The sequence below is a fragment of the Lampris incognitus genome, chromosome 15 (genome assembly GCF_029633865.1).
Source record: "Lampris incognitus isolate fLamInc1 chromosome 15, fLamInc1.hap2, whole genome shotgun sequence".
Taxonomy (NCBI): Eukaryota; Metazoa; Chordata; class Actinopteri; order Lampriformes; family Lampridae; genus Lampris; species Lampris incognitus.
This window is the reverse complement of record NC_079225.1, coordinates 43,154,876-43,168,262: the sequence shown is the minus strand read 5'-3', so window position 1 is coordinate 43,168,262 and position 13,387 is coordinate 43,154,876. Positions and strand designations below refer to the sequence as shown.

General features: G+C 46.2%; 1 protein-coding gene across 3 annotated transcripts in view; it reads right to left on the bottom strand.

Moving 5' to 3' along the window:
* LOC130125188 (beta-taxilin-like) overlaps window positions 1-13,387 on the bottom strand; it is a 30,672-nt gene that overhangs the window by 1,872 nt on the left and 15,413 nt on the right. For 2 of the 3 annotated variants that reach the window (XM_056294679.1, XM_056294676.1), the window contains exons 5-10: window positions 11,832-12,002; window positions 9,761-9,955; window positions 7,256-7,375; window positions 4,807-4,881; window positions 1,790-1,882; window positions 749-844 (exon numbers count right to left, since the gene is read on the bottom strand). In XM_056294679.1, the coding sequence (XP_056150654.1) occupies window positions 749-844; window positions 1,790-1,882; window positions 4,807-4,881; window positions 7,256-7,375; window positions 9,761-9,955; window positions 11,832-12,002 (750 nt within the window). Of the gene's footprint in view, window positions 1-748; window positions 845-1,789; window positions 1,883-4,666; window positions 4,742-4,806; window positions 4,882-7,255; window positions 7,376-9,760; window positions 9,956-11,831; window positions 12,003-13,387 lie in introns of all 3 variants that reach the window. The other variant, XM_056294678.1, reaches the window with a different exon arrangement.

Below are 13,387 nucleotides of genomic sequence, written 5' to 3'. Positions count from 1 at the left end.
TACACCTAATAGCACCGCCATACTCATTCACACCCTGGTTACATCCTGTATTAAGTACTGCAATTCTCTCCTCTTTGGTCTTCCCCTCAAGTATCTTCATAAACTTCAATTGGTCCAGAATTACCAGAACTCCTTCCATAGATCATATCGCTCCTGTTCTTTAGCAACTTCATTGGCTCCCTGTTAAATACCGTATTGACTTTAAGATCCTGCTCCTCACCTTTAAGGCCCTTAATAATCTAGTGCCTTCATATCTTTCCAAACTCCTTCATATCCACACGCCCTCCCGCACTCTCAGATCCTCTTCTGCTCTACACCGTCGGCCCGCTTGACTACCATGGAGGCTAGAGCCTTCAGTCATTCTGCCGCCTGCCTATGAACCTCTCTCCCACAAGACATTCGCAACACTGACTCTCTTTCAACCTTCAAATCCCATCTCAAAACCCACCTTTTCGAACTGGCATATTCAGTCTGATCCACGCTTCACTGAGTTTTGTGCAGATGATTTTATAGTTATCTGTTTTTTTAACTTCTTATTGTCTACCTGCTTTGTTTTGAATTCATGCTGTCTGATACAGTGCTGCTTGTTTTGTTTTATTAAACTGTGTTCTGCAAGGTGTCGAGTGCTCTGAAAGGCACCCACAAATAAAATGTATTATTATTATTTGTATTATTACCCTGACATTAAACATTCACTCCACACCAAATATAGGAGTCAAGTTTAAAAGAATGATCATGTTGTCTGTACCTCTTCAATCATATCAGCAAGAGCCTTGTTACAGCTCTCAAACCTCGTTTTCCAAATACCGGACTCCTTTTCCAATGTCTTCATCTTCTTTGACATCTGCAAGCAAAACATCCCAGAACAGCAAAATAACAAATTTGTCCTCGATTCAACAACAAAGTATACATTTAGTAGCTTTTCATTTGGCGTTGATCTACTACTATTACTACTACTAGTATTATTTTCGGCTGCTCCCATTAGGGGTCGCCACAGCGGATCATCCATTTTCCATCTCCTCTCTTTCCATCTCTTTGATGCCAGATGTTAAGTTTGGCAGACTAACATCTGGCATCTGATAATGAGTCCTTGTCTGGCATGCATGTCGTTAGCCTGGATCATGATAACTTGTAAATGTATATCTACGGCCATCTCTTGCAAAGACTGAATAATTCATGAAGACATAAAAATGAGACTGGTAGCGTCACTGGCCAGTTAGCTATGCCTCGCAAGGATGCTCTGCGCGAACACCATGCATGGAGAAGTGATAGAGTCGCCCTCTGCTGGTAGCAGTCCTACCTCAGCATGAAATGGCCTGAAAATTCCACAGGGAGTTTCTTGAAAATAGTAATATCTTAACCTTATTTGAACTTTTATGGATTCTGATTCTATTTGTGCAGTTACGGAGACAAAACACGTTTTTTTCACAATAATTTTACATGTATTTTTTGTGGTTTATGTATAAACCCCCAAAAGCCCGCTATTCCCGTAATTAGGCTGGTGTGGCTTTGGTAGTCATTTTTCAAGGATTGATCAATGGAGCGTAAACTAGTAATAGAGTGTAAACTACTAGTAAGACACGTTAGCCCCTAGCTAACGGGTCTGCCCCTTTAGCCGAGCGGTTAGCGATGTCGCCTTGCGGTGCAGTATCGAATCCCGCACCGGGCAAGAAAATAACCGGTTACAGAAGCAGCCACTAGAGGGGATAGATTTTCACTTGCCCTGCTATGGCATTTCACATCCACCATGTGACCCCCACCCCCCCAGCTCGCCCGGGTCACTGCCTACCTTCTCCATTTCCTGTTTGAAGGTGACGAAGATGTCGTTGCTCTTGGCCAGTGTGATCTGAAAGTCGTCAAACTTCTGAGAGTAAAGGGTGAGCTGTGAACAGACGGATACAGACGTACTATTAGAGGAGGACATTAATGCCTGTTTAGAATATTTTTTCATGATTGACATTCACTTAAACGATCATCAATGTTTGCAGAACCAAAGTGTTTTCCTATGTGTCAAATCAATGGGTAAATAGAAATGTAACCGTTGATTTGACACTTAGGAGAAGAAAAACAATCAGGATGTGAGCAAAACAAAACGACAAGGTAGCCTGACGTTGTGTTAAATCTGCCCCCCGTTGCTGGTAGATTTTCCGTGGCCCTTGGGAAAGCTTATGTAACCTGTTTTTCTGGACTTCGCCTGTTAGTGATTTTAAGTTCCTGTTATAAGCTGTCGCCGCAGTATTATGCCTTGAGCTCTTATTTTGAAGGCTGAAGAGAGAGCGGAAGTGCTGTACGCGGCGTTGTTGCTGTGGAGTTCTGTTGGGGGAAGAATCCTGGTAATGACTTTCCGTGGCCCTTGGGAAAGCTTATGTAACCTATTTTTCTGGACTTCGCCTGTCAGTGATTTGAAGTTCCTGTTATAAGCTGTCGCCGCAGTATTATGCCTTGAGCTCTTATTTTGAAGGCTGAAGAGAGAGCGGAAGTGCTGTACGCGGCGTTGTTGCTGTGGAGTTCTGTTGGGGGAAGAATCCTGGTAATGACTTTCCGTGGCCCTTGGGAAAGCTTATGTAACCTATTTTTCTGGACTTCGCCTGTCAGTGATTTGAAGTTCCTGTTATAAGCTGTCGCCGCAGTATTATGCCTTGAGCTCTTATTTTGAAGGCTGAAGAGAGAGCGGAAGTGCTGTACGCGGCGTTGTTGCTGTGGAGTTCTGTTGGGGGAAGAATCCTGGTAATGACTTTCCGTGGCCCTTGGGAAAGCTTATGTAACCTATTTTTCTGGACTTCGCCTGTCAGTGATTTGAAGTTCCTGTTATAAGCTGTCGCCGCAGTATTATGCCTTGAGCTCTTATTTTGAAGGCTGAAGAGAGAGCGGAAGTGCTGTACGCGGCGTTGTCGCTGTGGAGTTCTGTTGGGGGAAGAATCCTGGTAATGACTTTCCGTGGCCCTTGGGAAAGCTTATGTAACCTATTTTTCTGGACTTCGCCTGTCAGTGATTTGAAGTTCCTGTTATAAGCTGTCGCCGCAGTATTATGCCTTGAGCTCTTATTTTGAAGGCTGAAGAGAGAGCGGAAGTGCTGTACGCGGCGTTGTCGCTGTGGAGTTCTGTTGGGGGAAGAATCCTGGTAATGACTTTCCGTGGCCCTTGGGAAAGCTTATGTAACCTATTTTTCTGGACTTCGCCTGTTAGTGATTTTAAGTTCCTGTTATAAGCTGTCGCCGCAGTATTATGCCTTGAGCTCTTATTTTGAAGGCTGAAGAGAGCGGAAGTGCTGTACGCGGCGTTGTCGCTGTGGAGTTCTGTTGGGGGGAAGAATCCAAATGAGGCGGTCCTCGTGTGAAAGTGGAACCTCCGTATTTGTTATTTTATAGTTTCATACAGTATAGGCGACATGTACAAACCCTCGGCTACATCGGTGGCAGCGTTGGGATCCGGAAGTGTGCGGATCCTCAGAAGTCTCTTCGGAGCGCGGGAAGAACAAAGCGCGAGGGCGCGCTTCCGGGAGAGGGTGACGACTGTAAACTACTACGGGTCTGAGCCTTTGGCCGAGCGGTTAGTGATGTCGCCTTGTGATGCAGTACAACACGTATCGAATCCCGCACCGGGCAAGAAAATAACCGGTGACACGCCCGAGTGTGCCTTATTCTGTAAAGAGGAACGCCCTCCGCTTTTGCTTGAAGCTGTTCATCACTGTGGTAGTTTTGCAAAGAATGAACACAACAGAATTTGCGCGACACTTGAAGCCCCGCCCATTTCCCCACCTAAGCGCACCCGATCAAATGGGCGTAGAGTTCCGAATGTCGGTTTTGGAAAGTTACAAATACGTTAGGACACAGGACTCCCCAAGCCCAGTGTCTGCAAGGAGCTTTCTGACATTATATTTGAAGCATGCAAGCAGGTCTCAAGTTTGAATGTGTTCCCACATCAGTAAACTATGAACAGACAACTATGTAGAGCGCTTCGCCAAAACTGCAAAGATTAGAAGTTCTGTCTACCAAATGGTATATAGGTAAGCTACTGGGCCCTTTGTTAGCTTGGCTGTTTGTGTATCCCAACTCAGCGGGTCGTAGGATGTTGGAGAGGGTGTGTACACTACTTTTTTTTTTTCCACCCCCCCCATTTTTTGTCCCCAATTGTACTTGGCCAATTACCCCACTCTTCCAAGCCGCTCCGGTCGCTGCTGCTCCACCCCCTCTGCTGATCCGGGGAGGGCTGCAGACTACCACACGCCTCCTCCGATACATGTGGAGTCACCAGCCGCTTCTTTTCACCTGACAGTGAGGAGTTTCACCAGCGCGTGGGAGGATCACGCTGTTCCCACTCCCCCCAACAGGCGCCCCGACCGACCAGAGGAGGCGCTAGTGCAGCGACCAGGACACATACCCACATCCGGCTTCCCACCCTCAGACACGGCCAATTGTGCCTGTAGGGACGCCCGACCAAGCCGGAGGTAACACGGGGATTCGAACCGGCGATCCCCGTGTTGGTAGGCAACGGAATAGACCGCTACGCCACCCGCTGTCTTTACCCCCCATGAAATGAGGCAGAAGTACGTCGGCCGCGTTTGCTAAAGAGTTAGTTTGGGCCTGCACTGAAAAGAAATAAAACCCTATGAGCATATGTGGACTTCTCTTTCCATAGGCGCATTGGTCTGTAAAGGGATATTCACCTGTGCCTGCATCAAAGTGCCTTGCTCTCTGAGTTGCTGAGCCTGCAGTTTCCATTCAGCGGCCTGTACCAGTAACTGGTTAGAACAGACAGACGGACAGACAGACGGGCACACACAGAGGAGAGAGACAGGCACATTACCTTCTTCTTCATGGCCAGCTCCTGTTGCTTCATAGCGTAGCATTTCTTTGTTTTGTCAATAGCCTCCCTAAGCAACTACAGTGACAGAGACAGTACGCAATCAATCCCGGGTGTTCCCACAACCAGACTGCACAGAGATGTAGTGATGAAATAAGAGGCAAAACACTCCTACTAGTATTAGCACCACCATTGCTCCTACCCCCGCTACTACTACTGCCACTAGGACTGGTACTTTTAACCACTTGTAACTAATAATGATGCTGATTTACGTGGTTAATGATGATTAGTAAATGCATTTTGGTAATGGATGATTTAAAAAACCAAAAGGCCGCACCAACAAGCACAGCTTTGCTGCACCTCGGTCAGAAAATGACGCAGTAAAACATGGTAAAAGCTGCAACAACTACAAATACTGACTAATGTGAAATAAAAAACTTGAAGTCCAAAACACGGCCGTGAATACGCGCCTTGGATGAACACGAGAACACGTGCGCGAGATTATGAATAGAATATAGCATGTGATTTAAGTGATAATGATAATCATCATCATCATCACATTTATTTAGCGCTTTTCTAGACACTCACGGCACTGTGATCAATAAAAAATGAAACGGAAAAGAATTAAAAATCAAAGCGACGATTGAGCATACGATTTATAGTTGACCTAATTAATACTGTGTGATAAAGGATAACTGCAATAAAGCTGTGCTTATATGCCAAATAAGCTTGGGTTCTGACGTGTATTTAAGCTTGAGCAAATGAGCATTAGGTCATTTGCGTCAATATCGCAGCATTAAAACATTTGTGATTGTGCGTCGTTGTTGTTTTTATGTCAGTGCACTAGTGCAAAATCATCTTTCCTGTGTCAGTCTGCAGGTACGAGTTTTCCTCTATGTGAAGACATCACCATATACACATCTATTTTCTGGGGGGGGGGGGTCTGCATTCAGATCAGGCCTATTACAAGACCAGCCCTCTTGTCCGAGACGCGCTTCGCTTTGGCCGTGTCCCACGTGCACCTTCAATCCAGCTCAGCTCGGGTTTCTTTTCCTGAAAGGCGACACGGGTCCGATGTGGGAGCACAAAATGCTCATGGTGGGAGCAGGAATGGAGGCCCCAAATGCAGATGCGGTAATGGGTGAAGCAAAAAGGTGTGCTGGTACGAGACGTGAGGGTATCAGGAACACACATGACGAGAGCATGGTGGTGACATGGTACAGACGTGGGACGCTCTGACAACGAACAAAAGAAACATCCATCCGTCCATTATCCGAACCACTTATCCTGCTGTCAGGGTCGTGGGGACGCTGGAGCCTATCCCGGCAGGCATTGGGCAGCAGGCGGGGGGACACCCTGGACAGGCCGCCAGGCCATCACACAGGGCCCACACGTTCATACCTAGGGACAGTTTCGTACAGCCAGTTCACCTGACCTCCATGTCTTTGGACTGTGGGAGGAAGCCGGAGCCCCCGGAGGAAACCCACGCAGACATGGGGAGAACATGCAAACTCCACACAGAGGACGACCCCCAAGGGTGGGCTACCCGGGGCTCAAACCCAGGGCCTTCTTGCTGTGAGGCGACAGCGCTAACCACTGCGCCACCGTGCCGCCCCACAAACGAAACAGCCAAACTTAATTCCGCAGAAGCTTGATTGAGTGTTCAACAACAGCTTCGGGGCAAATAGGTAACGGAGAAAAACTGGACAGGGTTCGGGATTGGGATGGTGTTGTCAAGCGCAGGACAAGACAGGAGACATGAAAACCAGGGCTTGAGCGGCCATGACAAAAAACAAAAATAACAAAACATTTTCAATTCAGATTTGAGGCACTTTCATATGTGGCCCTGGACAGAGGTGGCAAAACCAGGTCCAGAAAGTAAAAGTCCGAAACGTGTATTTCCTCCACCCATGTACTAACTCAGCAGATTTCATTAACTAGTTCCTGCTACCTAGCTGAAGAGTGGTGTTGATCCCAATCAACTGTTTTAGTACATGGGTGGAGCAAATGTCTGGTTAGGAGTTTTACTTTCTGGGCTTGGTTTTGCTACCTCTGGTCCTGGATCAGATACATAGCCGAGTCTGAATGGTAAAATCTGGATTCATATGGATTTTATTTCATGAGCTCACTTATGTCTTCAATCTCTGTTGGTGGGCTTAATGTATAGTTTAGTGGAAAGCAACGATGGAAACCAGTGGAAAGACAAAAAAGTCACAGGTTTAATACCTAACACAGGAGAATTTCCCTATTAAATCTGAACACCTGGGTGCATAATAGCTTTCAAATAAATTGCGAGTGAAAAGGCTGAATATGGTCATGGGACGTCTTGAAAACGACGGCCTGGTCATCCTGATATCAGCTGAAATGGTCACTTCATAATGAATGTGAACAGGGAAACAAAATAGATATGAACAATAGATAAGACTTGAACTTTCTTTTTTTTTTTACTTACATATTCCTTCTCTCGCCTGTGCTTCTCTTCGGCCTCGGCCAGCAGAGCGTTGGCCTGCTCCAGCTTAGTGTCGGTGAGCTTCTGCTGAAGTTCACGGTGTTTACCAACCTTCTCCAAACTCTGCAAAAAAGTGTGAGAAGTACAGGATGAGAGAGGGAAAGGATGAGAGACAGATAGGATGAAGCACAGGCAGGATGAGATTTTAACACCTTGGACAACTAACAAATTCGAGACTAATTCCTGAACCATATCATTGAAACCACAGGAAGTTGAATCAGTTCATCGGGACACAACGTTTGTTTAGAGAAACGTTTCATCATCATCTAAGTGACCTCTTCAGTCTCAACTGACTGCAGGTGTCCCCACCCTTATAAACAATACAGTGGCATAACGACCGAAACCAACGATCAGTTTCACATGCAGATTGCCATGACCATTAACTAGAGTTACAATGGCCATGTGTACTATTCACAGAGGATTGGGGAATAATTTCAATCACGGGCACAGCATTGTAAAACGGCGACAGATGTACTCTTAGCCCCCCCCCCCCAACCTCGGTTCAGGGATGGTCGTTCCCTCTTCACATAGATGGCCTCTTTGACTCCCCATTCAAACCAGTGTTCCCCCTTATCAAGGATGTGCACATCCTCATCCTTGAAGGAGTGGCCATTGGCCTGTAGATGGGTGTAGACTGCGGAGTCCTGGCCTGACGTGTTAGCTCTCTTGTGTTGTGCCATCCTCTTGGCCTGCATCTGTTTAGTTTTCCCCAATGTACAAGTCATGGCAATCCTCCCATTGCTATATTGGAGGCGCTGCCGGATATACCGAATGGGCAACCTGGGAACATGCCCAGGGGCCCCTGAGCATAAAAGGGCCCTCCACGATGGGAGGGGAAAAATGCATTTATTTGTTACGTAGAGATCCACAGAAACGACACAAAACTTGATCCAGTCTCTTGGTCTGGATAATTATCCAATCAGAATGAAAGAAAAGTTATTTCCAAGAAAATTAAGTCGCATGATTGGTTGTTTTATTGGTAAGATGGCTGGGCAAGTGGTGAGCAAGCGGGAATGCCAATGGCTAATGGTCAAGGTGGGTGGGCGGGCAAAGAGAGCAGGGGGCTTACACTGCACAGATTCAAGATCAGTTTTTCTCAAGCCAAGTCGAGGTTTAAAACAGTGGAATTATGTTTTACCTGGCCCACTATCAGTTAGGTTGTATCAGTGAGAAGTGCGTGGGAAAAATTGCCAAGCAGCAGCCCAAAAGCCCAGTGGGGCTGCCAAAAGAAAGGAAAGAAAAGAAAAGGAGGTGAAAGAAGCGGGCACAATAGGAAAAAAAAATCCAGGAAGTAGCTTTTTCAAAAAAAGCTAAAAGTGAAGAAGAGGGCATTCCGACGGTGGATGTCAAGCTAGCTAGCAGTAACGCTAGCCTGGAAACATCTGCTGACAGTTGCAGTGGTGCACAGCTGGATTTTGAGGACTTGATCACAGAGTTTGCAAAGAAAAAGTCAAGAAAGAAGAACTTCTAAAGGTAAGGACCATTTGATTATGCTGTCTGCATTGAGCAGCATCTGTCGTGATTGTGTGTTGCTGTATATTTGGTGGATGAGTTTATTTGATACGCTGTATGCATAACGTGTATTGCATCACTGTAATGTGATGCTGCTGTATTGTGTTGGAGTCGGTTTGTCAAGTTCATTACACGTTGGCTTTTGCAGTTCTGTGTAAAGTTGCCTAGCTCACTTAGGGAGCCTTGTTTTGACACCTGCATTCAGCTGTGTGGTGTGATTACCTTAGGAAGGCATTGCTGTGAACCTATTCCTAATCAGTCACATTGCTATGTATCAGTAATAACTGGTGTGCTGTCTGCTCGGATGGTTTTCAGTGAACACAAATATTGCCATAGTCTTGAGTCATACACTGCCTTGGGATGATATACTCCATTGTTTCCTTGTCTTGTGATTTGTGAGTGAAATGGCAGTACTTGGTTCACTTTGTCAGTGAACATTTCCCAGATTTTGTGATGCTTTGCATCCCCATTCAGCCTAAAACGTGCAAATAAACAGTTTTTTTCTGCACTATACTCCTCTAAAAGAAAAATGTTTTCAGCTGTCAAAAACGACACTCATCTTGTACTGCTGGATGGTTTAGTTTTGCCGTTTTTCCTCTTCAGTCAAGTGTCTTATTTTACCTCCAATGCATTATGCACTGTCAGTAATAAGTTTTGTGCAACAGATAAAGGTCAGTGTATACAGCAAGTTTGACTTACTAAGTCTAAGACTCAGTCTACCTTTATGCAACCAGCTCCTAAACTGATCCTAAACTAAACTGCTAACACTTGGAGAACTTGCAGTCTCGATACAGAAGGCCAGGATCAAACCCGAAAGACGATTAATGTCCTTCAATAAACCACTGGTGCTAACCAAGAAGCTATCACTGAAACCAATTTCCTGTTCCATTCAGAACAATAAACTTGTGAACCCTTGACCTCTGAGCCCCATCTTACCTCCTCTCTCCGCTCATACTGGTTCATGAGGCTCTCCAGTTTGTCGGCCAGGTAGGCGTTCTCCTGGTACAGCTTGGTGTTGCGGCTGCTGTGCTGCTCAATCTGCGCCTGGATCTCCGTAAGTGTCTTCTGGAAGTGACTCGTGATCTCCTGTCTCTTCTCCTCATCCTCCCTGCGGCGTCGCAGGGTCTCCTCCTAAGGGGAGGGGGGAAGGAGGGGAGAGAGGCAAAAGGAGGAGTGGAGATTTGTTTTTGTGCTTTTTTCTACATTTTGCAGTGGCCGAGCAAGTTGCAATGTCATCATTAAAATCCACCAACAGGGAGGTAAGTAAGAAGGAATTTCAATTAGATGAGACTTCATGACACGTGACTGTGAAACCCAGTGTGCAGTGTGCTAAGTTTACATCAAAACTAGAAAAGTTTAGAAATGCTTAGGGAGCACTGGTAAAAAAAAAAAAGTTATTAATTATGCTCTAATGCAGTGTATTTCAAAGTGTGTGGTGCCCCCCCCCCTTGGGGGTACAGAGGCATGACGGGGGGTGGGGGGTAGTGCGCATAACTATTGTTTTAACATCAGAATTTCTTTCACGGCGGAACAATCAACAAAACGTGCTTTCATGAGGCAGAGTCTGTAGGATCACAGAATGGAGAGATAGTTGACAAGGACAAAAAAGAAAGACAGGTGATGCTTGCAGACAACAATTCATGCAGGCAACAAATTCATCAGCATCAACAACTGCACCTCCTTCACAACTCCTCTGTCCCAAGGCATCCCCCAGGGTTCGGTGCTTCATCCTCCCCTGTTCCTCCTTTACATGCTCCCTTGATAACATCATATGTCATCGTGGTCTCCACTTCAGCTGCTATGCCGATGACATCCAGCTCTACATCTCCACTAAATTTATCACCACTACAACTTACTCCAGTCTGACCAACTGCCTCACTGAAATTAAATCATGGATGTAATCCAACTTCCTCAAACTACTTTGTGGCAAATCTGACATGATCATCATTGGTCCCAAATCCCATACCAAAACCACTCACAGCTTCTGCCTCACCATCAATAACCCCACTCTGTCTCTCTCCCCACACAACCACGACCTCAGAAACGTTTTCGACAGCAACTTCTCCTCTGAACATCACGTCAATTAAATCACCAGAACCACCTAAAATACATGGCTTGTCTCTGCCTATCACTCTCCTTCTCTGCTGCCGAAATTTTGAGCCATGCATTCATCACATCCAGAATTGACTACTGCAGCAGCATTCTCCATAGCTCATCATACAAACAAACCCCAGTACATCCAGAACTCTGCTGCTAGCCTGCCCACCACTCCCGTGACCACATCACCCCTTTCCTCCAGAACCTCCACTGGCTCCCTGTTCCACAATGAATCCAATTCGAAGTCCTTCTCACTCACAAAGCCCTCCATAACCAGGCCTCCTCCTACCTCACTGACCTGCTCAACTACCATACTCCTTCCCGCAGCCTTCGTTCCTCCAACACCAAATTTTGTCTCCACCACACAGGACCAAGCACTGGACCTGGGGTGACAGAGCCCTCTCCATAGCTGCCCCCTCCCTCTGGAACTCTCTCCCCAAACACATCAGAGACTGCACTAATCTGTCCACGTTCAAATCATTCATCAAAACGCTTCAGAACTATTCAGAATTGCTTTTAATGTGTGATTAGTGTTGTGTGTTATGTTTTTGGTGTGTTGGTTTTATGTTTATTTTTAACTTATGTAAAGCATCCGTGTACCCTGAAAAACTCCATAAATACAATGTATTATTATTATAATCTTTTTTTTGGGAGGGGGGGGGGTTGCCAGATTGGGATCCCAAATGAAATCAATATAAGAGAGTCTCCACAGGCATTCTCTCAGAAACTGTGTGACCAGTGAAGAATGCCAATTCACATTCAGCGAGTGGCGTACAAATAGCATGACTTGAAAATGTTGTATGATGCATAGACAGAGGTTGGTTTGCATGGAGTAGTATGTCTTATTGTAAAGTGCTACTGACGTTATCTTAGAGTAGTTGGGTGTTGTGTCATTACTGGTCTGTTGTACCTTTAGAGTCCTGTTGTGTTTGTGTAGATCTTGGCAGAGCTCCTCCAGTTCTCTTCGGGCCAGCAGACCTCTGTGACATTCAGTCTGCAGCTGCTCCTGATCTCTGGACAGACAGGACAACTTCTGCTGGAGGTCACACAGCTTCCTCTCATCCATATGCCTCACCTCTGCCTGGACACACACAAACAAACAAACAGACAGACAGACAGATTTACACCAACGCACACACATACAAACATAGATTTACATATGTACACACACACCACAAACAGATACATACAAATGCAGACATATATATACACACACACACACACACACACACACACAAACAGAAAGACAGAGAGACGCATGTGTCCGAATATGTATGCACATACACATATGCACAAACATACAGAAACCCACACAAGCATATATGCCCATATGAGCACACAAACATTCCTATAGGCAAACAGATGAACACAATCACACATTAAACGCAGAACTTTGAAGACACCATTGCCTTCACATTGTTATGGCTGTGTGTGTGTGTGTGTGTGTGTGTGTGTGTGTGTGTGTGTGTGTGTGTGTGTGTTCTCTCCGTGGATTGTCACCTTGTCGTGGTGGAGAAGCTTGTGTGGTCCTGAGATCCCAAGAGCAATGCCATCTGGAGCTATGCTCCTGGTAGGGTCACCCATGGTGGTAAGGTCAAGGGGAAGGTCCCTGACAAAGAGCAATCCAACCAAGACCTCAACCATGGAACAAGCGGGGGATGATCGCGGACTTTAGGGTAGCATCACACTGGGAAGGAGGTGGATGAAGGCTGCAGCAGAAATGGGCCCCCAGTCATCTTGGACTCCATGCCCAATTTCCCCTCGGAGATGAATAAAGTATTCTGATTCTGATTCTGATGCCACTGGATCCTGACCCAGATCTGTCAAAGGACCATGTGGTGTCTGTCTGTGCACCAGTCTCCCCACGTTAAACAAAGTCATGCACAGGCGTCCTCTATAAAGGGAATCCATCCTAACATCCTGGATTAAGTCCTATGGTGCAAGTAGTGACAGGGGCAGGATTGTGAGATCTTGAAGCCCCTATTCCTCAGCCGGCACATCAGGCAGTGGGCGCTAGATGCAGTCACTGGGCTCTTGGAATGAGGTAGAAAGAGCCCTTCAGTAGCTGCACCCATGACTGAGCAGCCCTCTATAGGATCCACTCTGTTCACCCCACCTGGGGAAGGAGCTACAAAAGGTGTGCTAAAAATAGCCTGCCCCAAACCTCCTGACTGGATTACTGCATCCAGAGGGCTCACCACAAGTGGTCAGAAACAGAAACATGAGCTTTGGAGCCTGGAATGTACACACACTGATGGATAGTGCAACCAGTGACAGACAGGAGAGGAGAACCGTAATCATCGCTAGAGAACTGAAGAGATGCCAGATTGACATAGCTGCCCTTTCCGAAACCCAATGGGCAGACGAAAGGCAACTGATGGAGGAGAAGGGTGGCTACACTTTCTTCTGGAAAGGAAAAGCTGCTGATGAGCCCAGGATCCATGGCGTTGGATTTGCCATCAGGAA